The sequence below is a fragment of the Ciconia boyciana genome, chromosome 8 (assembly GCF_034638445.1).
Source record: "Ciconia boyciana chromosome 8, ASM3463844v1, whole genome shotgun sequence".
Classification (NCBI taxonomy): domain Eukaryota; kingdom Metazoa; phylum Chordata; class Aves; order Ciconiiformes; family Ciconiidae; genus Ciconia; species Ciconia boyciana.
In genome coordinates this window covers 351,695-375,669 of record NC_132941.1, presented here as the reverse complement: position 1 = coordinate 375,669, position 23,975 = coordinate 351,695, and the positions used below count along the sequence as shown (strand labels likewise).

Here is a 23,975-nt window from a genome sequence, read left to right as displayed (position 1 = left end):
GAAACCTCGCACTCCTCAGAGGTTGACATGTGCTGACGCCGGCAGCACCTGGCCGCTTACGGAAAACCCCTCGCGCCTGCCACGAAGCAGCCGTGGCCCCGGCCCTTCCCGACACATGCCACCGCCGTCACCTCACCAGCGCCACCGGCAAGCCCAGGGGCTCCCCCGGCCCTGCACCGCAGCACGGCAGGAAGGTCCTGCTGCGCCAGGAGCAGCCCTGCCTCCCGGCACCGGCCATCCCGCCGGCTGCGGTGGGACACACGGCAGCGGTGGGACAGGCGGCAGCGCTGGGGCTTGGTAGGGCCGGCTGTCAGCGGGCAGAGCAGGAGGGCCGGGGCTCGGCTCTGGCTGGCGGAGGCGGCAGCCACGACCAGCCAGCTCCAGCTCTGCCCCGAGGGCAGCGCTGTGGGCCGTGGGTGCAGCGCAGACCCACTGGCGGCTCTGCCACCGGGCCCCACTGTGCACCAAGGGAGCAGTGGTTTTCCCAGGCTGTGTCAGGAGGAATTCGGCAACCCTGCCAAGCGCAGGACACGTCCCACAGCCTGGCAAGGCCCCGCGGGCGTGACGGCGATGGCACCACCAAGACGCTGAGCACTCGGTGTCCAGGTGGCCGTACCAGCAGTGGCCGGCTCAGCCTCCGCGGTTTGTCACTTCCACCCCAGCCCCACACGAAGGGGGAATCATAGAATTGTTTAGGTTGGAAAAGACCTCTAAGATCACCAAGTCCAACCGTTAACCCAGCACTGCCAAGCCCACCACTACACTGTGTCTCTAAGCACCACATCTACACAGCTTTTAAATCCCTCCAGGGATGGGGACTCCACCACTGCCCTGGGCAGCCTGTGCCAGTGCTTGATAACCCTTCCAGTGAAGAACTTTTTCCTAATCCAGTCTAAACCTCCCCTGACGCAACTTGAGGCCGTTTCCTCTCGTCCTATCGCTTGTTACCTGGGAGAAGAGACCGACCCCACCTCTCTACACCCTCCTGTCAGGCAGCTGTAGGGAGCGATGAGGTCTCCCCTCAGCCTCCTTCTCTCCAGGCTGAACAAGCCCAGGTCCCTCAGCCGCTCCCCATCAGCCTTGTGCTCCAGACCCTTCCCCAGCTCCGTTGCCCTTCTCTGGACACGCTCCAGCCCCTCCATGTCTCTCTTGGAGTGAGGGGCCCAACACTGAACACAGCATTCGAGGTGCAGCCTCACCAGTGCTGAGTACAGGGGCACGATCACTGTCCTACTCCTGCTGGCCACACTATTTCTGATACAAGCCAGGATGCCACTGGCTTTCTTGGCCACCTGGGCACACTGCTGGCTCATATTCAGGCGGCTGTCAACCAACACACCCAGGTTCTTTTCCACCAGGCAACTTTCCAGCCACTCTTCCCCAAGCCTGCAGCATTGCGTGGGGTTGCTGTGGCCCAAGTGCAGGACCTTGCACTTGGCCTTGTTGAACCCCATACAACTGGCCTCAGCCCATGGATCCAGCCTGTCCAGGTCCCTCTGTAGAGCCTTCCTCCCCTCCAGCAGATCAACACTCCCACACAACTTGGTGCCATCTGCAAACTGACTGAGGGTGCACTCGATCCCCTCGTCCAGATCATTGATAAAGACATTAAACAGAACTGGCCCCAGCACAGAGCCCTGGGGGACAGCCCTCGTGACCGGCCGCCAACTGGAGTAAACTCCATCCACCACCACTCTTTGGGCCCAGCCATCAGCCAGTTCTTTACCCAGCGGAGCGTACGCCCGTCCAAGCCATGAGCAGCCAGTTTCTCCAGGAGAAAGCTGTGGGAAATGGTGTCAAAGGCTTTACTGAAGTCTAGATAGACAACATCCACAGCCTTCCCCTCATCCACTAGGCGGGTCACCTTGTCATAGAAGGAGATCAGGTTGGTCAAGCAGGACCTGCCCTTCCTAAACCCGTGCTGGCTGGGCTTGATCCCCTGGTTATCCTGTACGTGCTGTGTGATGGCACTCAGGATGATCTGCTCCATAACCTTCCCCGGCATCGGGGTCAGACTGACAGGCCTGTAGTTCCCCGGATCCTCCTTCTGGCCCCTCCTGTCGATGGGCGTCACATTTGCTGACCTCCAGTCAACTGGGACCTCCCCAGTTAGCCGGGACTGCTGATAAAGGATTGAAAGTGGCTTGGTGAGCACTTCCGCCAGCTCCCTCAGTGCCCTTGGGTGGGTACACCCAGACCCACAGACTTGTGTGTGCCTAAGTGGTGTAGCAGGTCACTAACCATCTCCCCTTGGGTTACGGGGGCTTCATTCTGCTCCCCGTCCCTGGCTGCCAGCTCAGGGGGCTGGGTACCCGGAGAACAACTGGTCTTACTGTTAAAGGCTGAGGCAAAGAAGGCACTGAGTACCTCAGCCTTTTCCTCATCCTTTGTCACTGTGTTTCCCCCCACATCCAATAAAGGATGGAGATTCTCCTTAGCCCTCCTTTTGTTGCTAATGTATTTATAGAAACATTTTTTACTGTCTTTTATGGCAGTAGCCAGATTAAGTTCTAGCTGGGCTTTGGCCCTTCTCATTTTCTCCCTGCATAACCTCACGACATCCTTGTAGTCCTCCTGAGTTCCCCGCCCCTTCTTCCAAAGGTCATAAACTCTCCTGTTTTTCCTGAGTTCCAGCCAAAGCTCTCTGATCAGCCAGGCCGGTCTTCTTCCTCACCGGCTCATCTTTTGGCACATGGGGACAGCCTGCTCCTGTGCCTTGAAGATGTCCTTCTTGAAGAATGTCCAGCCTTCCTGGACCCCTTTGCCCTTTGGGACTGCCTCCCAAGGGACTCTGTCAACCAGACCCCTAAACAGGCCAAAGTCTGCCCTCCAGAAGTCCAAGCTGGCAGTTCTGCTGACCCCCCCCCTTACTTCTTCAAGAATCAAAAACTATCCTTTTGTGATCGCTGTGCCCAAGACGGCCTCCAACCGTCACATCACCCACAAGTCCTTCTCTGTTCACAAACAGCTCCAGCGGGCGCCGTCCCTAGCTGGCTCACCCATCGGCTGTGTCAGGAACGTCTCTGCCACACACTCCAGGAACCTCCTAGACTGTTTCCTCTCTGCTGTATTGTATCTCCAGCAGACATCTGGTAAGTTGAAGTCCCCCAGGAGAACAAGGGCTAGTGATCGTGAGACTTCCCCCAGCTGCTTACAGAATATTTAATCTGCCTCTTCATCCTGGTCGGGTGGTCTACAACAGACTCCCACCACGATACCTGCCTGGCTGGCCTTCCCCTCGATTCTTACCCATCAACACTCAACCCTATCGTCACCGTCATTGAGCTCTGGACAATCAAAGCACTCCCTAATGTACAGGGCTACCCCACCGCCTCTCCTGCCTTGCCTCTCCCTTCTGAAGAGTTTCTAGCCATCCATTGCGGCACTCCAGTTGTGCCAGTCATCCCACCATGCTTCCATGATGGCAACCATATCACAGTTTTCCTGCTGCACAATGGCTTCCAGCTCCTCCTGTTTGCTGCCCATGCTGTTTGCGTTGGTGTAGATGCACTTCAGTTGGGCTATTGATCCCGCCACCTTTTGGGGAGAGAAGCCCCAATTCCTACGTGACCGTTCTCAGGCTCTTCCATGGTTTCTAACACACCCACAACCCTTTTGTCTTTGCTGCCGCATGGATCTCCATCCCCTGCCTCCACTGAGACGGCAGACCGAAGGGCCTTGCTAGCACACCGTCCCTCAAACATCGGCGTGCCACCCCCAGGCTTATCTCTAGCGAGCCTGGTTTTATCCCTTTCCCCCCTCAAATCCAGTTTAAAGCTCTTTCAACGAGCCCTGCCAAGTCCCGTGCAAAGACCCTTTTCCCCTTTGAGACAGGTGCACCCCGTCTGTCGCCAGCAGGCCTGGTGGTGCGTAGACCAGCCCATGATCAAAAAAACCAAAATTCTGCCGGTGACACCAGGCTCGGAGCCAGGTATTGATCTCCCAGCTCTTCCTGTTTCTTCCCTCGTCATTCCCTGCAACTGGAAGGACAGAGGAGAATACTACCTGTGCTCCTGACCCCTTAACCAGTCATCCCAAGGCCCTGACGTCTCTCCTGATTGCCCTCGGACTTATTGCAATGTCATTGCTGCCTCCCTGAAAAATCAATAATGGATAATAATCTGCGGGCCATCCCAGGGCGGGAAGCTTTCTCTTCACCTCTTTAACCCAGACCCCAGGGAGGCAGCTGACTTTCCTAAGTGGGTCCATCTGCGTATTGGGCCTTCTGTTCCCTTCAGAAGGGAGCCTCCTATGACAATGACGCATCTTTTTTCTTTATGGAAGTGGTTTTGACGCAGGGCGTAGACTGACTTAACCTTGGTGACGCCTCCAAGCTAGATGAACCATCGTCCTCGTCATTGTTTGGTTCCACTTGCAGAGCCTCGTAGCTATTACGCAAGGGCACCTGGGACGGTGGGGCGGTCACGGAGGAGACGCGCCTGCTGCGCTGGGCAGGAACTCGTTGCCATTGCCCCATCCCTTCAGTCACTGCGTTCAGCCAGGCAGAACGAGGACAGGGGATCCTCCGTGTCATGTGTCCCGTCTGCCTTTGGGCCTGTCTCAGGGAAGGCAGGGCGCGACTCCAGCAGTCCATCTCTCCCTCACACTCCCTGACACTCCTCAGCCTACTCGCCTCCTCCCGGAGCTCAGTCACTAAGCGGAGCAGTTCCTCTACTTGGGCGCACCTCCCACGGGCGCGCTCGCTGCTGCCGTCCGTCCTGGCGTAAGGGCAGGGCACACCCTGCACCCCGACTGCACCCCGACACCTGGCCGGCAGCGTGCTCCCACCGGAGCTCTGTCTGGGAGCTGCATCGCTCGTGGGGGGTGCAGAGCTCGGAGAGGCCATGGCTCTCTGCCGGCTGGATACCGTTGCTCCCTGGTTGAGCTGGCAGAGCTTCAGCGCCCTTCCTGTGCACCCTTCCACGCAACTGTCATGCAAACTGCCACGCCCACGGCTGCACCATGCCCTTGCTGACGTGCCACGCCCCGTTTGCCCGCACCGTTGGCGGCGCTCCTGGTTGCAGCGCTCCCTGAGCGCTCCTTCTATATGTGCGGGGGCCTCGGCTGCGGCTGCTCCTGGCCCTGCCCGGGTCTCCTCAGCCGCTGTCGCGTGAGCTGCAGGCTCCTGGGCGCTCTCTCTGCTCCCCCGAGGTTGCCCCGGTTCAGGAAACCCCCCTGCGCACCGCGCTGGCGCGCTCTGCCGCGGGTCCTGCCGGCACCAGAGCTGCTTGCCTCGGCACCGGAGGAGGGCACAGGGGTCGCGGCAGGGGACGATCCCCTCCCTGCCCGTGGGCCGGCTGGCAGCCGGGGAGGCACCACGACCCTCGCTGGCTTGGTGCCCCCCCAACATGCCGCGCTGTGCGTGGTGCAGAGCGAGCACCCGGGTAAACGCCTCCATACCCACGAGGGCAACAACAGGCGACGGCCGGGGCTCTACAGCCAGCGCCGCCGGCCGCCACGGCACCGGTCAGACGCAGCGGGAGGCCCTGGCGGGCCGCGCCCCACGCGGGAGGCCAGGGCCGGGGCCAGGCCCCTCTGGCCGGCCAGCGGGAACCTGCCCGACCGGGTAGGAACCGCGACTGGCGCGCGACGGCCTTTCCCTCCGGCGACGGCTCCGCCGGCGCCTCGCCCCAGCGCCCCGGTGGACGGCAGAAAAACCGCACCGCTGCGTAAGGGAAAGGAACCTGCCCCGGCCGGGGCGGGGGCCCGGAGCGACCGGCCGCCACCGGCCCGAGTGCGGGGCTCAGGCGCGGCTTCAGGGCCCGCAGCCGTGACCCGGGCTGGGTGCCGAACCGCGGGCTGCGCGGGGCAGAGCGCTGCCGCCGCCGGGGCGGGAGCTCCCCGCCGCCACCCCGCGCCGGGGCGGGACATCTCCCGTCTCCCATCTCCCATCTCCCGCCGCGGGCCCGGCCGAGGCCGCCACCGGCTCCGCGCAGGACGAGCCCGGCCGAGGGCGCGAGGGCACGGCACGGCACGGCACGGCACGGCACGGCACGGCACGGCACGGCCCGCACCGGGCCCGGGCCCCGCCCCCGCCCGGAGCCGCCACCGCCCGGAGTGCCGTGCGGCGCCCCGGAAGTAACCCCATACACCCAGCATCACTTCCGGTCACTCGCGGCGAGTTCCGCTTCCGGCGGAAGTGGGGGCGCGGTTCCCGTTCCGGGTGAGCGGCTGCGAGGAGCCGTTGTCAGCGGCCACTGCTCGACCCCGGCCCGGCCTGTCCCGGCCCCGGCCCCGCCGCCACCATGTCGGTCCCCAGCGCCCTCATGAAGCAGCCGCCGATCCAGTCCACGGCGGGCGCCGTGCCCGTCCGCAACGAGAAGGGTGAGTGGGGGGGCCGCGGCCGGGGCCGGCCCAGCCGTGGCGGCGGGGGGACGCGGGCCCGGGCGCGGGGCCCCTGGTGACGGCCCGGGCGCCCCTAGGGGAGCTCTCCATGGAGAAGGTGAAGGTGAAGCGGTACGTGTCGGGGAAGCGGCCCGACTATGCGCCCATGGAGTCCTCGGAGGAGGAGGACGAGGAGTTCCAGTTCATCAAGAAGGCGAAGGAGCAGGAGGTGGAGCCCGAGGAGCAGGAGGAGGAGCTCGCCAACGACCCCCGGCTCCGGCGGCTCCAGAACCGCATCGCCGAAGATGTGGAGGAGCGGTGAGTGCTGATCAGTGCAGCGTGCTGAGGCTCAGGGCAGTGGGAAGGGACGGTGTCTCGTGAAGTATGCTCCGGGCAGGGAGTAACCGAGTGCCGTTCGCCTCCTGCCGCGGAGCTGCTGCTTTCGGTCCCGGTAACGGGGAGGCTTCCTGCTCAGAGCACGGACAGCTTCCTGGGAAAGAACGCGTGGGGCCTGCCGTGCTCGGCAGTTCCAGCGTTTACCACGGCCTCATTAGGAACGATTCACAAACAGTTAACTGCTTGCAGGCTCTTTACTTTGAAGTGCCGTCATTTAATTGGGGTCTGTTGCAGGCTGGCAAGACACCGTAAAATCGTGGAGCCTGAAGTGGTTGGAGAAAGTGATTCAGAGGTGGAGGGGGAAGCTTGGCGGCTGGAGCGGGAAGACACCAGCGAAGAGGAGGAGGAAGAGATTGATGATGAGGTGCGCTTGCAGAGCTGACTAACGGGGCTAGGGAGGCCCCTGAATGGCACAGGCTGGAACTGCCTTTTGCACGGACGTGTGGGCTGTCTGCGGGAGCTGGACAAGAGTCACGGCTGGCCGTGACTTAACTCGTGGGGTACCGTCCTCTTGCGCGGGATGGGACACCGGGAGAGGCCACCCTGCGCCCGGAGGGACGGGTGTATCGTCTTGTAACCAACACTCCAGACATTGCCTGTTTTGGACGGGGGAGTGAGAGGGAAGCGGTAGCGGGGCCGGTCCTCTGACTCCTCCGCGTTTGTCTCCGTTAGGAGATCGAGCGTCGGCGCGGGATGATGCGTCAGCGAGCACAGGAGAGGAAAACCGAGGAGATGGAAGTGATGGAGCTGGAAGACGAGGGTCGATCCGGAGAAGAGTCCGAGTCAGAGTCTGAGTACGAGGAGTACACGGACAGCGAGGATGAAATGGAGCCGCGTCTCAAACCTGTCTTCATCCGCAAGTGGGTGACGCGGCCGCGTGGGTCAGCCCTGGGCGAGGACACGGGAGCTGGGGGCCGAGCAGACACGGCTGCCGTGCTCTCCTCTTCCTTGCCGTGGGGCGGCGGTTTGCCTCCCCGGGGGGGAGCGAGGGGCGATCCCTGCACTGGCAGCCCCTCGTCAGCTGCGTCGGTCACTGAAGGATCAGGGTGGGTCGAAGTCACAGCAGAGTCTGACCAGAGCCCTCGGGCAACTGTCGTACGGTGGCAAAGAGAAGCCGTCGGCAGGCCGTGACCCGCAGCTGGTGGCTTGGTCTCCCATCGCTCGTGTGCGCGCCTGCAGCTGTAGGGGAACGGTGTGGTAGCCCCGGCATGGGCAATGCCAGAAAGGGAGAGCCCTGGGACTCAGCCCATCCTTGGAGATGGGCCCACGAAGGCTGAAAGCGGCTGTGGTGCAGGAGGGGGAGAAGTCTGCGAGGAGCCGAGTGGCTGCGCTGGCTCACGGAAAGGCTGAAGGCTGTTGTGGTCCCTGCCTGCAGGAAGGACCGGATCACCGTTCAGGAGCGAGAAGCAGAAGCCTTGAAGCAGAAGGAGCTGGAGCAGGAGGCAAAGAGGCTGGCGGAGGAGAGGCGCAAGTACACGCTCAAGGTGCCGAGGGACGGGCTGGGTGTCGCGCGGGGGGGCGGCAGTCGCCGCAGCAAGCTTAGCTTGCTCCTTGCTGCAGATCGTAGAAGAGGAAGCGAAGAAGGAGCTGGAGGAGAACAAGCGCTCGCTGGCAGCACTGGATGCACTTGATACAGATGATGAGAACGACGAGGAGGAGTACGAGGCCTGGAAAGTACGTGAGCTGAAGCGTATCAAACGGGACCGTGAAGAACGAGAAGCGTAAGTATCATCTGTGTAGACAGGAGGCTGAGAGCTCGCAGCCCCAGCCCCGCAGGCTCGTGGGCAGTTGAGGCGTCTCTTCCTCGGGGTTCCCTTTGGCAGCAGGGTCTTAGCCAGACCAAGCGCCCAAAGCCTCTCTGCCCGCCCTCGGGCTGCCTCTGCTCCCTAGAGTCAGTAAATGTACGGGACGGCAGCTGGTGACAGCAGCTGTCCAGGAGGGTGCTGGGGGGACACGGGGTCTCAGGGGTTTCTCTCCTGCCCAGCATGGAGAAGGAGAAGGCGGAGATCGAGCGCATGCGGAACCTGACGGAGGAGGAGCGCCGGGCCGAGCTTCGGGCCAACGGCAAGGTCATCACCAACAAGGCGGTGAAGGGCAAATACAAGTTCCTGCAGAAGTACTACCACCGCGGCGCCTTCTTCATGGTGAGTGGTGCTGTGAGGGCCTGGGCACGGCCGCGCTGGCAGCAGGGGCTGGGCCTGCGCACCGGAGGGGCTGTGCGAGACCACAGGGACGTCTTCTCCCTGTGGGGAGCCTCCCCCCGCGGCGCCCTGGGCTGGGGGTGTCCTGGGACAAGAGCCGGCCCTCGGGGGCAGCAGGGGACTGAAGTGACCAAGGTGATCTGAACTCAGCCAGCTCTTGTGGCAGAAGGTGAGCGGTGACACCGATGCGGTCGGGAGAGGGGGAGCGGTGACACCACGGCAGCCTGCCAGGCGCTGGCCTGCAGCCGCCCTCTGGAGCCTGAGCGGGACGGGCCCAGTTCCTCCTGGAGCCGGCCTGCGCTGCCTTGCCAGAGCACGTTAGGTTGAGGGTTCCCAGTTGAGACGGAGCCGAAGCGGCAGAGCTGTCCCCGTGCTGCTGTTTGGGCTGAGGGACCCTGCCAGAACCGAGCCAGCTACGGCCTGGGCTCTGGAGAAGTGGCCTGAGGGGACGTGAGGGTGGCCACCAGGGCCAGGCCTGGGGGACAACGCTCGTGTCCCCGACCTTCAGCAGTAGGTTAATAGGACTGCAAGCACTGTGGCAGCCTCCGGCAGAGCAGCGATACGGCCTTCTAGTGGCTCTCCCCCACTTCTGCCGGCTGCTGGCGCTTGCTGGAAACCTGCAGGCTGAGCAGATGTGTCCTTCGCCTGCAGGATGAGGACGAGGAGGTGTACAAGAGGGACTTCAGCGCCCCGACCCTCGAGGACCACTTCAACAAGACCATCCTCCCCAAAGTCATGCAGGTGGGCGTGCTGGCTGGAGTCACGGTTCCTCGGCGGGGGCAGGAGCTCGTGTGCTGGGGGGGGAAGAGCCGCAGGTCCCTGCGTCCTCCCTGGACGGCTGCTCACGAGCTTTTCTGCTCCCCAGGTCAAGAACTTCGGGCGCTCGGGGAGGACGAAGTACACGCACTTGGTGGACCAGGACACCACCTCCTTCGACTCTGCCTGGGGCCAGGAGAGCGCGCAGAACACCAAGTTCTTTAAGCAGAAAGCAGCGGGTGTACGGGACGTCTTTGAGAGACCCTCAGCCAAGAAGCGAAAAACCACTTAAGGGAGCGGGCAGGAGGGCGCTTCTCTGCCAGCTGCCGGGAGCCTGGGCAGGGACAGAAGGGCCACAGCGCTGTGCCGGGACACGTGCGGTGACGAGCCCTTCCTCTGTGCCCCTGTACCATGCCTGCCCCGCCGAGGCGGTGTCTCGCTCCCCATGCTGCGGAGACCCAGCGGGCTCCCTGCCTGGGTGCTGCAGAGGACAACAGCCCACCTGTGCCGGCCAGGCCTGCGGCCACGCCGCTGTCCCACCAGCAGCCGCCCTGAGAGCCTCAGCAGCGCCCGGCAGGGCCGCGCAGGAGCGCGGCAACACCCCCGGCTCCAGCACACCCACTTTTGGAGGAATTAACGGACTTTTATACTGTCTGGTCCACAGCATCTCCCTGCCGCTTGTACTTTCCCCGTTACCAGTCTGGGCCCTTTTTTGGTGTGGCACAGCGGTGACCCCGTCTCCTCACCCTGGTTCCGCAGGGCTTGGCTTTTCTACCTGCGCGGGGGGTGGGGGGTCGGTTTGATTAAAGCGGTCGTTTTCTTACACGTTCGGGCCGTGTTGTCGTGGAACGCGGCCGTCCTGTTCCGCGCCCTCCTGCGAGCCAGGACAGGCTGGCACAGCCCGGGGGGCACCGGCCCGGGCAGGGTGTGTGAGGGCAGCTGTCACCGTGCCCGGCTCGCTGCTGCTCCCTCGCCCTGGGGCCGAGGAGGGGAGACACAAGGTGTCTGCTGCAGCTCCTGGGACACGGCACAGCCCCGCAGCCGCCGTTAACGAAGCTCCTCGCATTTCTAGAGCCCAAGCGCTCGCAGTAGTCGGGGGTGTGGGGGGGGGGGCTCTGCCCGGGCCTCTGGTCACAGCCACCTGTGTGGTCACAGCCACCAGGCGGGAAGGGCTGGCGCAGCGTTCCCCTGCCAGACCTTGGGTGCACCGGCCAGCGCCTGAGCAGGGACAGGGGAGTGACAGGAGCCGCTGCTGTCCAGAACAAGGCGGGGGGGGAGGGTGAGGTTAAAAGCGGGAAGAACAGCACGCCTCAGTGCTCGGGCAGGTCGCCTCGTCCTGCTCCGGTCGCAGGATGCCCGGGCGCTGCCAGCACGATGCCGCACGTCTTCCCGCAGGCCGGGCCCCGCTCATCAGCACCGCGTGCCCTTCGGGACCCGCCGGGCAGGGGCAGGCACCTGGCGCCGCACGGACCACAGCGACAGCCCGCTCCCACCGCTGCCTTTATTGGGTACGGTGACACACTGCGTCTCCGGCCAACCCCGCGTGCGGCGAGGGAGCGCTCGTCCGGCGGGCCCGGCGCTCAGTTGGTGAGGGTGATGAGCGCCTCCACCACGTTCCCCATGTGCTCCCGCAGGCTGCGCTCCGCGGCTGCCCGCGAGATCTCCATCTCCGTCATCTGCAGGGAAACGGCCGCGGCCCCGGGCAGCGGCGGCAGAACGGTGTCGCGGGCCGGGCGGGGGGTCGGCAGCGGGGGCCGCCGGCCCCAGCACCCGCCCGGCCCCAGCCCCGTCCCGCGGTGCGGTTTCGGTGAGCGGACGCCGGCAGCAGCCGAGGTTTGGGACGCGCCCCCGCCCCTACTCACGATCAGCTCCAGGTCCTCCTTCTTGATGGTCACCTTCGCCAGTTCCTTCTCCCTGCGGCAGGAGCCAGGCCGACCCCGGTGACCGGCAGCCCCCCCCGCCGGTCACTGCCCCGGCGCCCCCTCGGCGGGGCGGGCCGTGCTCGGGGAGGAGGCCGGGCGCCCGTCCCGGCTCCCGGGGAAGGCGGGGGGACGGGGACGGGGACTCGGACGGGGAAGCCGCGGGCCGGGGCCCGGCCCGGGTTCCGAGGGGCGGGACGGGGCCGGACCGGCCGCTGCCCAGAGCCCCGCGCGGGCGCGGGCAGTTACCTCTCCTGCTTTGCTTTCTGCTCCCGGGACCTCCGGTCTCCGATCACCGACATGGCCTGCCAGGACGAGCGCAGTCACCGCGCTGCGCAGCACCGGGCGGGTCAGCGCCGCGGCCCGGCGGGACGGGCACCGGGACGGGCACCGCGGCTGCCGTGCGGGCGCGGCGCTCAGGGCCCGGCCCGGCCCGGCCCGGCCCCCCCCCCCGCCCGCCGCGGCCCGCCCCGCCGCACCGTCTCCAGGTTGGAGCTCTGGATCTCCTTCTCCTCCGCGTAGTCCGTGACGCGCTCCAGGTCCGCCGCGCCGCTGTCGTGCTTCCGCGGCTTCTCGGCCGCGCGCCCGCCCGCCCCATCGCCGCCGCCGCCGGAGCCGTTGGGCTCCGTCTCCAGCTCCAGCTCCACGTCCCCCTCCGCCGCCATCCCGCCGCCGCCGCCGCCGCCGCTCCCCGCTCCGCTTCCGGGCACGTGCCGCCGCCGGAACCAGCGAGCGGCGCGCGCCGGCGGGCCAGAGCGGCGGCGGGGGCGGGGGCGGGCCCGGCCCGGGCACGGCCCCTCCCTCCGCCCCGCCCCGCCCCGGCGGCGCCTCCCCCGCCGCTCTCCGGGCCGCGGCCCCGTCCCGCCGCCGGGGGGCGCTGCGGAGCCCGGCAGCCCGAGCGGCTGGGGAGGGTCCCCGGCGGGCGCTGCCCCGGCCCCGGGGGCGCCGGGGGGGCTCAAATACCGTACGGGGGGCTCAAATACCTGCCCGCCGCCCCCCGCCTGCCCGCCGGCCGAGCGGCCGCTAAGCCGGGTAAGAGGGTTAGGGATCCCGGTTTGGCTCCCGCCGCGGTCACACGCCGGGGAGGGACGGGACCGGCCCCGCGCCGCCGCCCGCCGCCGCCGCCGCCCCGGTGGCCGGACCGGCTTCCCCGGGCGCTGCCCGGGAGCGGGAGGTGGCCGGGCCGGGGCCGTGCCCGTTAGCCGGCGTGCCCCGCGGCCGCGCCGGCGGCGGCCGTACCTGCAGCGCGGCCCCGGGAGCCCGGCAGGGGCGGCGCTGGCTGCCGTGGGGCACGGGCCGGGGGAGAGCGGGGCCGCCGCCGCCGCTCCCCTCCCACGCCGCCCGGGTCCCGCCGGGGACAGGCTGCGCCCCGCGCTGTGGGGCAGGGAGCCCTCCCGCACGCCCCGCGCTGCTCTGAGCCGCTGCCTCGGCTCCCGGGGCCGGGGCCGGGGCCGGGGCCTCCCCGCCTGAAGGCAAAAGCGCGGGCGGGCCCAGGCCCGCGGCAGAGGGATGCGGCCCTGCCGCGGGCGGCTGTGGGCGGTGGGTGCTCAGACGGGCCCGGGGGGCCCTGCCGCCCGCGGCCACGCAGGGCTGCCGGAGCCGGGAGCGCTCCCCCCTGCACGGCCGCGCGGCTGCCAGGGCCGCCTCGGCCGCCATCCGGCCCCGGAGCCGCCTGCACGCTGCCGTGGGCCGTGGCACCGGGGGGCCAAACCGCGGCGGCGGCTCCGCGCCCGCTCCGCCCGCTCGGCAGGGCCGGGTGCCCGGGCTGGAGCAGTGGGGAGGCCCCGGGGGCAAGTGCCGCAGGCGCAGCGCTCCCCACCCCCGCCCCGCTCCGCAGCGTCCCCGTGGGACTGCAGCCAGCCCGTCTCCCTGCTGGGCAGAGCGGCCGCCCCGGCTCTCCGGCCTCGTTCCCCGCCCTGCTTCGCCCTCGCAGCGCGCTGAGCCCAGGGGGGTCTTTACAAGACCCCGGCGCTGCCGACCAGGGCGGCACAGGGCCCCGCTCCAGCCCCTCTCCGCTGGCCCGGAGGACGAGCGCCGGGCTCTGCCCGTGGCGCTGGCTCCGCAGCACACGTCCTCCGGGCTGACCCGGGAGCGTCCCCGGGAGCGGGGCGGGCGAGCACAGGTCGTGTCTGACTCGTTGGCCTTGCCGGGCAGCCGGGAGCCCTGCGCCACCATTGCCGCTGGGCTCTGCCATCGGCCGGCCACGCCGCCGGGGACCGACTCCGCTTTCAGCTCTCCGGGTCGGCACCGGGGCCTCGCGCCGGCCCCGCGGCACCTCCCGCCCTGTCCCCATGCACCTGGGGCTGCGTCCGGCCGGGCCACGCTGGCCCGGCAAACCTGCCAGGGAGTCAAACAGGAACCCGCCCCGAGAGCGGCCTCCTGTACCGGACTTGGACCTGTGTCTGTCGGTCCCGTGCCAGCTCCTCCGTCTCCTGTGCCCGATGCACCGTGTGCTGCACCCGCCTCTGTGGCAGCCTCCGGGGCCCTTTCCCCCCCAGCTCCCGGCCTCCCGCCGCTCCTAACACAGGGACGTGTGCGTGGGGACGAGCCAGCCCAAAATGTCCCACGGGATCCCAGGGGGCTGTGGTGGGCTGACCCTGGCCAGCAGCCGAGCACCCACACAGCCGCTCGCTCCCCACCCGCAGCGGGACGGGGAGCGAATAGGAAGAGCAAAAGCAAAAAACCTCATGAGTCGAGGTACAGACACTGTAACCTGTCAAGGAAAGAGGAAAAATAAAACAAACCCCAGCACTGTAAAGGCAGTCGCTCATCGCCTCCCACCAGCAGCCGCGTGCCCAGCCAGTCTCCAAGCAACAGCCACGCTGGGAGCCAAAACCCTTCCTCCTCCTCTGCCTCCGGTCTCACTGCCGAGGACGACGCTGTGTCATGGACCGGCCCTTTGGCCTCCCAGCCTCCTGCCCACCCCGGCCTCCTCGCTGGGGGGAGAGTGGAGGAAGGCAGAGCCTTGCCGCCGGGCGAGCCCGGCGCAGCAGCAGCCCCAGCCCCAGCGCCTTGCCAAGGCTGCTCCAGCACAGAGCCGGAGCAGCTGAAGGAGGGTGACGCCAGCCCAGCCAGGCCCAGCGCAGGGCCCCCCGGGGCAGCAGCAGGCCCCTCTGCATCCCTCCAGCTTGTCCCCAGCTCCTGCCCACGCTGGGGAGATCCCCCTCCCCGGCTGGATGTGCTTGTCGCCGTCCTTCTGCCCACGCAGCCCCTGCCCCCCCCCAGGGGCACCCTTGGGCGCCTCTGCGCCCGTGGGTGCTTCTGCATCCTCCAGCCCTTTGGGACCCCCGCGCCTTCCAGCCACGCTGCACAGCAGCATGGCGCCGCTCTGGGACCAGCCATCGCCACGCAGGTGACGGCACCCTGCGGACCCCACGTGCCCCCCCCAAGCCGGCTGCCAGGGCCTCATCCCGCCCAGTGAGGGGCCGGGGTCCCGTGGCCGGGGGTCACTGGTGGACCCTGGACAGGCTCCCCGCAGAGTGCCCTGACGGTGGCTGCTGGGAGGTGGCAGCGAGCAGATGGCGGGGCGGGCCAAGCCGACAATCCCCCTAATCCCATCAGGGCAGCGGGGGCCGAGCGGAGCCAAGCCGGGCCATGGCGGGCACACGGGCACACGGCCGCCTCCTGCACTCGCTGCTCTGCCAGGTGGGACTGAGGGGCCCGTCGGGGCTGGGGGGGGGGCTGGACCGGGGCGGGGGTGCCAGGCCAGGCTCAGGGGCAGCTCTGCCCCGGTGGGGTCCCTGCTGACCGTGCTCCCCCCAGCTGTGCTGCGGTTGTGGCTGCAGCTCCTGCCGTGGGCTCCGTGTGTCCACGGGCACCCGAATCCTCTACACGCTCCTGCATGTCCTGGCCTCTGCCGTGTGCTGCCTCATGCTGTCCCGCACCGTGGCCCAGGCTGTCAGGGAGAAGGTGACGGCGGGAGCTGGGACACCCGGAGTGCTGGGAGTGCTGGGGTACCAGGGGTCCCAGGGGTGCCGGGGGTCCCAGTGGTACCGTGAGTGCTGGGGGTGCTGGGAATGCCGGGGTACCAGACATGCCAGGGGCACTTAGGGGTCCCAGGAGCACTGGGGTGCCAGAATTGCCAGGGGAGCCAGGAGTACAGGGGTGCTGGGGATACTGAGAGTAACAGGGCTGCTGGGAGGGCCAAGGGGGAAGGGGTGCCAGGGGTACCGAAGCTGCAGGGCTTGCCCAGCGCGCTGGGGGTGCCAGGGGTGCTGGGGCTCCCAGGGGTACTGGGGATGGAGAAGGTATTGGGGATGCTGGGGGGGGTCAGGAGGCCAAGGGTGCTGGGTGCCGTGGGTGCCGAGGGGTGCTAGGCACACCAGCAGTCCCACCCCGTTGCTTGCCGTGCCTGCAGGTGCCCTTCACGGCGGTGCTGTGCGAACACCTGCCCGGGGGCACGGACTGCGAGCGGCTGGTGGGCTCCTCGGCCGTGTACCGGGTCTGCTTCGGCACCGCCTGCTTCCACCTGGCGCAGGCCGCCCTGCTCCTCAACGTGCGCTCCAGTGCCGACTGCCGCGCTCAGCTCCACAACGGGTATGGGGACGGGGCGTGGGGCTGGGCCGGGCTGCCGGGGGCTGCCGGGGGGCTGCCGGGGGCCCTGTCTCCCAGACGCTCACTGCCCCGCAGGTTCTGGCTCCTGAAGCTGCTGGTACTGGTGGGGCTCTGTGTCGCCAGCTTCTTCATCCCCGAGGACGGCTTCATCCGAGGTGCGTCCCTCCCCCCACCCGAGGTGGCCCCCTGGGCCCCTGGCTGTGGCCCCCACGTGCCCCCTGGGGTAGCCCCACCTCTGCCCTCTCCCTCCAGCCTGGCACTACACGGGCGTCTGCGGGGGCTTCGCCTTCATCCTCATCCAGCTGGTGCTGATCACCGCCTTCGCGCACACCTGGAACAAGAACTGGTGAGTGCCGGGGTGCCGGGCGGGCGCCTGCGTGCTGCCAGCTCTCACCCGCTCTCCCGGCAGGCTGACGGGCGCCGCGCAGGACAAGCGCTGGTACCTGGCCGTGCTGCTGGCCACGGCCACCTTCTACACCCTCGCCTCCGCTGCCTTCTCCTTCCTCTACAAGTACTACACCCACCCAGCCGCCTGCCGCCTCAACAAGGCGCTGCTCACCGTCAACGGCAGCCTCTGCGGCATCATGTCCTTCATCTCCATCACGCCCTGCGTGCGGCTCAGTGAGTGCTGCGCGGCACGGCGTGGCGCGGCGTGGCACGGCAGGGGCCGCCGCGTTGCAGGGCTGGCTGCGTCCTGGGGCTGGGGGGGGCAACTGTGGGCTCCCAGCTCAGGGCAAGCATTTGGGCACCTGGGGAGGACGCAGCTCCCCAGGGCTCCCGCTGGCCCCTCCTGCGCCTCGGCACAGGGCGTTGGGCAGGGGAGCGGCGGGAGGGGGCTGCCTGGGCCCCGTGCGGAGCCCATCCGCCAGCTCGTGGTGCTCCTGGGGCTCCGGCGATGCCTCTGACCCCATCCTTGCAGAGCAGCCGCGATCGGGGCTGCTGCAGTCCTCAATCATCAGCTGCTACGTGATGTACCTCACCTTCTCTGCGCTGTCCAGCCGTCCCCCAGAGAGAGGTGGGTGCTCCTGCCTGCCACCGGCAGCCCCCCGCGCCGGGGCGTGCGCCCATCTCACCTCCTCCTCCCCGCAGTGCTCTACAAGGGGCAGAACCTCACCGTCTGCTTCCCAGGCGTCCGGCAGGATGAGCTGCAGACGGAGGACACCACCGTCGCTGTCTTGGGGGCCACCATCATGTACGCCTGTGTCCTCTTCGCATGGTGCGTGTGCCCGCGGCGGGGGGCGGGCTGGGTGCCCGCGGCACCGTCCCATCCGGGCACGGCCAGCCCGGCAGGCACCGCACAGGGACCCCGTCCCCAGCCTGTGGCACGGCCAGCGGAGCTGGGGGATGTCCCGAGGGATGGCAGGGCCAGAGCAGGCTGGGCATCCGCGGATGGGCAGGGGCAGTGCAGTGAGCCCGGGCACGGCACGGCAGGTCTCCTGCGGCCGTGTCAGCTACACGGGATGGGCTGGGGGCCTGGCACAGGGCGGTGGGTGCCCGTGTTATGCTTTCTGCCTCTCTCCCGGGCACAGTAATGAAGCCTCCTACCTCGCCGAAGTCTTTGGGCCCCTCTGGATGATCAAAGTCTACAGCTTCGAGTTTAAAGTGAGTACGGATGCTGCCCCCACCAGCTGTGCCCCGTGTCCTGCCACAGACACCCCGGACCCGCCACCCCAAGCCCTCCTGAGCCCCCGTCCCAGCCCCGGGCCTGGGGCAAAGGCAGGTTCATCCAGCCAAGCACAGGGGGCTTCCCACAGCCCATCCCCACCCGCACCGGCTCCTCAGAGCCAGGCAGCCCCAGTGCCGGGCAGGGCCGGATCCTGTAGCAGGGCTCAGCCCAGCAGCGGTGGCCGTGGGACCGGGCTGCCCTGCCCCAGCCGCGGTTGCCAGTGCACTGCTCTCTCTGCAGAAACCTTCCTGTTGCTTCTGCTGCCCCGAGAAGATGGAGGAGGAGCTGAGAGGTGGGTGCAGGGTGGGTGCAGTAGCACGCACCCTCAGGCGCCTGTGTCCCAGCCCGGGGGTGCCGGCGAGGAGGGGGTGCAGGAGCTGCCATGGCCCTGTGCTCTCCCAGGCACCGAGCAGACGTGTGAGCCAGCGGAGGAGACCACCAGGGGACAGTGCATCGTCCAGGACGAACGAGACCGGGTGGTCTACAGCTACTCAGCCTTCCACTTCGTCTTCTTCCTCGCCTCGCTCTACGTCATGATGACCCTCACCAACTGGTTCAGGTAGGGCCCCGCGCTGCTGCCCGGCGCTCCTTGCTCTCGCTCCCCTTCCCTCTTGCTAGTGCACCCGCCCAGCCGGGACTGCAGCCCTGCCAGCATTGTCACCCCCCCCGGTATCATCGCCCTGCAAGCTCCAACCCACTCCCCGTGCTGGCTCGGGCTGCAGCGTTGTGCTCCTCACCGGCCCTCTGCTCCGGGCCGCGCTGGCGTCACCAGGCTGGTGCCTGCTGGGGAAGCGCACAGCTCTGCACCCGCAGACCTGCACTGCTTCAACCAACAGCCCCTGCCAACGGCAGCCGGCAGCCACGCGCTGCAGCGAGATGGGCTGGGGTCTGTGGGGCTCCGTGGCAGGTGGACGTGCCCAGGGACGCACAGCTGCCGGGACATGGGGTGACCTGGTGGCTGCAGCTGGCGCTGGGATCCCCCGTGTCGGTGTCCCTCAGGCGCCCAACGCCTGCCCTCTCCCACCAGCTACGAGAATGCGGTGCTGGAGACCACCTTCACGCATGGCAGCTGGTCGACCTTCTGGGTGAAGATGTCCTCCTGCTGGGCCTGCGTCCTGCTCTACCTGTGGTTGCTGCTGAGCCCCCTCTGCCTCCGCGGCTCCCCCCAGCACCAGCGCAGCAGCCAGGCCCTGCGCATCCTGCGCCGACGACGCGCTCCGCAGCGCATCAGCATCTCCACGTAGTCCCTGCTGGGACGGACTGTGCCCAGCCCCGTGCACGGCAGCAGCCGGGGCTGGTGTCTGCCATGCCCTGTGCCTGTGCCCGTGCCCTGGCCCTGCTGGGTCCCGCTGGCCTCCCTTGACCCCCTGTCCCAGGAGGCAGCGGCATCTGAGAGCCTGAGGGGGACCCAGGAGGTGGGGGCTTCCAGGGACACCGGTCCTGCGCTGAGCCGCGGCCACCCAAGGGGCCGGCCAGAGCGAGCCCGGGCGGCGGGCTCTCAGCCCGGGCTGCTGCACGGCTCCTTCTGGGCAGGGCGGCAGCTCCTGCCGCGCGCCAGCTGCCAGCCCGGCTGCCCTGGCCTCGGGCCTGCCGGGGGAGCGGGGCTCTGCCCCGGCCGCCTCCACGTCTCAGCTCACCCGCTGGCGGTGTGCTCATTGTAAATAGCTCCTCGAATTTTTACATAAAACTCTGAGCTGGGCTTGTGCCATCCGCCCCCATGCAGGCAGATACTGTGGGGCTGGGCATGGAGGTGCCCGCAGCGTCCCAGCGCCGGCCCCGTCCATGCAGCAGTCATGGCCAAGGGCACTTTTGGGGCGGCTCTGCTGGAGAGGGGACAAGCGGGGGGGTGGCAGAGCAGGGAGCACTGGCCTCGGGTCCAGGGCTCCAGGAGGGCGTTCAGCCCGTGCCCCCAGCACACTCCCAGCTGAGCCCCTGGAGGAACCAGCCCCCTCTCAGGACACAGGGATGGCTCCAGCACAATGCGGTGCTGGGTGCACCAGCCTGAAAGGTGCTCGTGAGCCATCGGGGCACCGAGCCCCAGACGAGCACCTGCCTGGGCAGCAGGGACTGTCCCAAGCCGCTTGGCCAAGGACCTGCCCCAGGATGCCAGGGACGATGTCAGGCCGTGGGAGCCCATGGGCATCATGCCCAGCCCCAGCTCCAGCTGCTCCCGTCCCCCCACAGCAGCTGCCCTTCTCCCTGGGGACCGTGGTCACAGCACCCCCAGACCTCCCTCCACCCCCTCTGCTCTCTGCGGCTGAGAAAAGCCCTGGGGAGGATGGACAGACAGGTAGACACACAGGTGGGCAGACGGACGGAGCCCGCAGCACCTGCCAGCGCCCAGTACCTCAGCAGGCCCAGCGGGAAGGGAGGCTGGGAGAGCCAGAGGCGTTGGGTGTGGGTACAGGTGTGGTACTGGTGGGTACTGGTGTGGGTACTGGTGCGGGTACTGGTGCGGGTACAGGTGTGGTACTGGTGCGGGTACTGGTGGGTGCTGGTGTGGGTACAGGTGTGGTACTGGTGCGGGTACTGGTGTGGGTACTGGTGCGGGTACTGGTGCCGGTACCGGAGCGGGCCGGGGCACCGCGGGGGGGGGGGGGGCCATCGCGGCTGCCCGGGAGGGCGCGGGACCGGCGCTGCTGCAGGACCGCGGGCCGGCCCCGGGCCCCCGCCCCGCCCGCAGAGCAAACACGGCGGGGCGGCTCCCCGGGGCCCCGCAGCACCGTGGGGCCGCGGCACCGGCTGCGCCCGGCTGGGCCCACGCGGCGGCGGCGGCGGCGGCGGCCGGTGCTGGAAGGGGCCCGGGACCCGCGGGCCGGGACCCCGCGCCCGCCGGCACGACGCAGCCCCGCAGGAGGTGAGGCCGCAGGGCGCGGTGGGCGGCGCGGGGCCCGGCCCCGTCCCGGTGCCGGTGCGGTGGCGCGGCCACCGCGGGGTCCCCGCCTGGAGTGGCAGCGGCTGCGCTGGGAGCGGCAGGGGCGGGGGTCCGCAGAGCCCGGTGCCCGGTGCGGGGCTGCCCCGGGGGCTGCGGCTCGCACCTCTCCCTCCCCAGGAGATGGAGGGACCCACGCGGGGCTCGGGGACGGGCGTCGGGCGGCTGCGGCGCCAGCTCGGGGACGTTGCCCAGGTAGGGCTGGGAGGGGGCCGGGCAGGGGTGCCTGCAGCCCCGGGCACCCCGGGGCCCCCCGGTGCGCCGGGCAGGGGTGCCTGCAGCCCCGGGCCCCCCGGGGCCCCCCGGTGCGCCGGGCTGTGCCCCAGCAGGGACCCGTCTCACCCGCCCAGGAGAACGACGGGCTGCGTCGCGCCCTGCGCGAGGCCGAGCGCGGCATCTCCCAGCTGCGGGCGGAGCTGGCGCGGCTGCGGGGGGACTTCGCGGAGCGGGCCCAGCAGCGCAAGAGGTGGCACTTCGGGGGACGGGGATGGCGGGGCTGTCCCCAGCTCTGCAGGAGACCCCGCTTGGGCGCGGCCCGGCGCCGACCCCGTGCGCTGCTCCGGCCGCCGAGCAGGCGGCGCTGCCGGCGGGTGCCCCGCTGAGCCCGGCTGCCGGCCGGGGGGGGGGGGGGCTCTGCCAGACGCTGTGCGCCCCTGCCTGCCCTGCTGCCGTGGGGAGGGCCAGGCACCCATCGGGGAAACGCCGCCCTGCTCGGCCCAGCCATGAGCACGGGCAGCTGGGAAGCCTGCCCAGAGCTGCTGGCACGTCCCTCCGGGCCTGTCGTTGGCAAGCCCTGTGACGCCGGGTGTCCTTGGGGCCCCCCGGCCGTCCCAGCGCCTCCACGGGCACCTCTGCCTCCCCAGGTGCGGGGGCCTGCTGGGTTGGGGCTGGAAGGCCGCACGCAGCCCCTGTGCCAGCCGAGGGGGCGGGTGCCCACGGGGGCCCCGCCGTGAGGATGCTGTGTCCTTGCAGGGAGCAGCTGGCCCTGCGGGAGATGGCAGAGGAGAACCTGGCATTCGCCAGCTACGTCAGGATGCTGCAGTATGTCCGAGCCTGGCCGGGCAGCCAGCCACAGGGGCAGCTGGGGACGTGCTCTGCCCGGGGGGTGCCACGGCTGTGGGGTGCCCTTGCTGTGGGTACAGCCCTCCCCTGGGCCGGCCCCTGCTGCCCCCAGGCCTCAGGCTGCTCCCTCCCTCCAGGACGATGAACAGGAGCCTCTGCGAGAGCAACAGCAGCCTGCGCTCAGCCCTGCTGCTCGGCTCGCGCGCGGACCTGCGAGCGGTGAGCCCTGCAGCCGCTGCAGAGCGCGGGGCTGGCACCCGTGCAGGAGGGGAGGGGAGGGGAGAGGAGGGGAGGGCCGGGACCTGCACCCACCTGGCCAGCGGGGGAGGGTAGGGATGCTGGGTGCTGGCCACCCCCACGGCACCCAGGGCAGGCTGGCTCGGCTGCCCTCACTCACCCTGCCTGTGCCCCCGGCTCAGGGGGACGCAGCACACGGGCTGCTGCCAGCACTCCATGAGACCCTGGAGCTGGAGGCCACAGAGCCCCCCAGCCCCGGGGTACTCCCTCACCCCCCCCAGGGTGCCTCCACGCTGAAGGCCTTCTCCCCCGCAGCCATCCCCCCCTGCCTGGCCACGCAGCCCCCTCGCCGCCGGCCCAGAGGGCACCCGCAGCAGGTGAGCGATGGAGGGCGGAGGGGCAGCACCGGCTGCAGGCCCCCCTCCCTGAGCACTGCCCTCCGGCACAGGAGCCGGGGGGACAACTACCCACACCGCCCCTCCCCACCGCAGCCTCCTGGGCACACAGAGACCTGGGCCACAGCAGTGCTGGCCTCGGGCAGCAGCAGAGCTCGGCCTCCAGCACGGGTGCAGCCTTCTCGCTCAGCAGCGCGGGCAGCTGCAGCTCAGAGGACGGGCTCCCCCCAGCCCCTGCCAGGGCACCAAGGTGAGGGATCTGCCCCCGGCCTGGGGCTGGGGAGAGGGACACAGGTCTGCTTGCCCACAGCTCCCAGGCTCAGGCCCCTCACCGTGGCATCTGTCACCCAGCAGGCCCCCGGCCCCCCGACAGGCAAGGCAGAGGGACCCCACTGCTCTGCCAGGCACTTCAGCAAGAGGAAGCTTCCTGCCTTCGCGCCGGAGGTAACCGGCAACTCCCCATCCGGTGCGAAGGGCCAGGCTGGGGTGGGGGGAAGCCGGGGCACAGCCACGCTGCCCTTTGTCTCACCAGGGGTGCGAGAGGAGAGAGGAACCCGCGCCCCCCTGCCCCATGTACCGGCTGGTGCTGGCAGGGGACAGGGGCACAGGGAAGTCCAGCTTCCTGCTGCGCCTCTGCACAAACGAGTTCAGAGGAGACATCTCCAGCACCCTCGGTACCCCCCCCACGAGCACCCCCAGTACCCACGCCGGGGCAGAGGCACGGCAGCAGCACCTGAGTGTCCCTCCCGGCAGGGGTGGACTTCCAGATAAAGCAGCTGCTGGTGGATGGAGAGCAAACCACGTTACAGATCTGGGACACGGCCGGGCAGGAGAGGTGAGAGCGCAGGGGCTGGGGCTCCTGCTGCCGTGCCAGGTCAGGCCCCTGTGGGCTGGCAGTCACCGCACCGGCAGGGGGGCGGCAGGCCTGGCCCGACCCCGCGGCAGTGACAGCCCCGGGCCCAGGTACCGGAGCATCGCCCAGTCCTACTTTCGCAAAGCCCACGGCGTGCTGCTCCTCTACGACATCAGCTCCCCGAGCAGCTTCCTCAGCGTCCGCCAGTGGATTGAGGACATCAAGGTAGGGGAAGGGTCCGACAGGCACCCAGCCCCCAGGGAGAGGGGCAGGAGCCCTGGGGCTTCCTCGGGGAGGCCTGGGCTGGGCTGTGCCGTGCCCCAGACGCTCCCGGGGGAGCAAGAATGAGACAGGAGCGAGCTGGGCTGCTTGCTAAGCAAAGCGTGGGGCCAGCCCCTGGCAGCAGCAGGAGTATTTCCCCCCAGCTTTTCCCTTTTGCTGGTGTTTGTGTCGGGTCTGGAACTGCACTCCACTCCCGGGCACGGCACAGACGTGACAGGAGGCAGCCGGTGCGTGCAGCAGAACGCTGCGGTTCCCGGATGAGATAGGGACCACAGCAGCTGCTGCAGCTGGAGGCTGCAGGCCCCAGGGAGCCCTGAGCCACCCTTCCCTCCTGCAGGCCACCGAGAGGCCGCTGCCGCTCATGCTGGTGGGGAACAAGATGGACCTGCGGCCTGGCC

General features: G+C 68.7%; 3 protein-coding genes across 3 annotated transcripts; 2 read left to right on the top strand and 1 right to left on the bottom strand.

Annotated features, from left to right (window-relative positions):
- The first annotated feature begins 6,130 nt into the window (after window positions 1-6,130).
- On the top strand, window positions 6,131-10,497 carry MFAP1 (microfibril associated protein 1). The gene is made up of 9 exons (XM_072870511.1): window positions 6,131-6,324; window positions 6,423-6,642; window positions 6,955-7,084; window positions 7,393-7,580; window positions 8,096-8,204; window positions 8,281-8,441; window positions 8,705-8,864; window positions 9,573-9,662; window positions 9,787-10,497. Exons 1-9 carry the CDS (start codon window positions 6,246-6,248, stop codon window positions 9,967-9,969), a joined length of 1,320 nt encoding a protein of 439 aa, XP_072726612.1. The 5' UTR covers window positions 6,131-6,245; the 3' UTR covers window positions 9,970-10,497.
- A 667-nt stretch (window positions 10,498-11,164) lies between these two features.
- On the bottom strand, window positions 11,165-12,371 carry HYPK (huntingtin interacting protein K). The gene is made up of 4 exons (XM_072871063.1): window positions 12,076-12,371; window positions 11,846-11,901; window positions 11,540-11,591; window positions 11,165-11,353 (listed from the first exon to the last, which is right to left on the bottom strand). The coding sequence occupies exons 1-4, from the start codon at window positions 12,259-12,261 to the stop codon at window positions 11,258-11,260; spliced, it is 390 nt and encodes a 129-aa protein (XP_072727164.1). The 5' UTR covers window positions 12,262-12,371; the 3' UTR covers window positions 11,165-11,257.
- A 125-nt stretch (window positions 12,372-12,496) lies between these two features.
- On the top strand, window positions 12,497-19,506 carry SERINC4 (serine incorporator 4). Its single transcript, XM_072871062.1, has 13 exons — window positions 12,497-12,628; window positions 15,158-15,241; window positions 15,359-15,505; window positions 15,954-16,132; window positions 16,226-16,305; window positions 16,403-16,496; window positions 16,560-16,771; window positions 17,070-17,165; window positions 17,240-17,366; window positions 17,680-17,752; window positions 18,057-18,108; window positions 18,219-18,375; window positions 18,844-19,506. Exons 2-13 carry the CDS (start codon window positions 15,191-15,193, stop codon window positions 19,058-19,060), a joined length of 1,485 nt encoding a protein of 494 aa, XP_072727163.1. The 5' UTR covers window positions 12,497-12,628; window positions 15,158-15,190; the 3' UTR covers window positions 19,061-19,506.
- The last annotated feature ends 4,469 nt before the right edge of the window (window positions 19,507-23,975 follow it).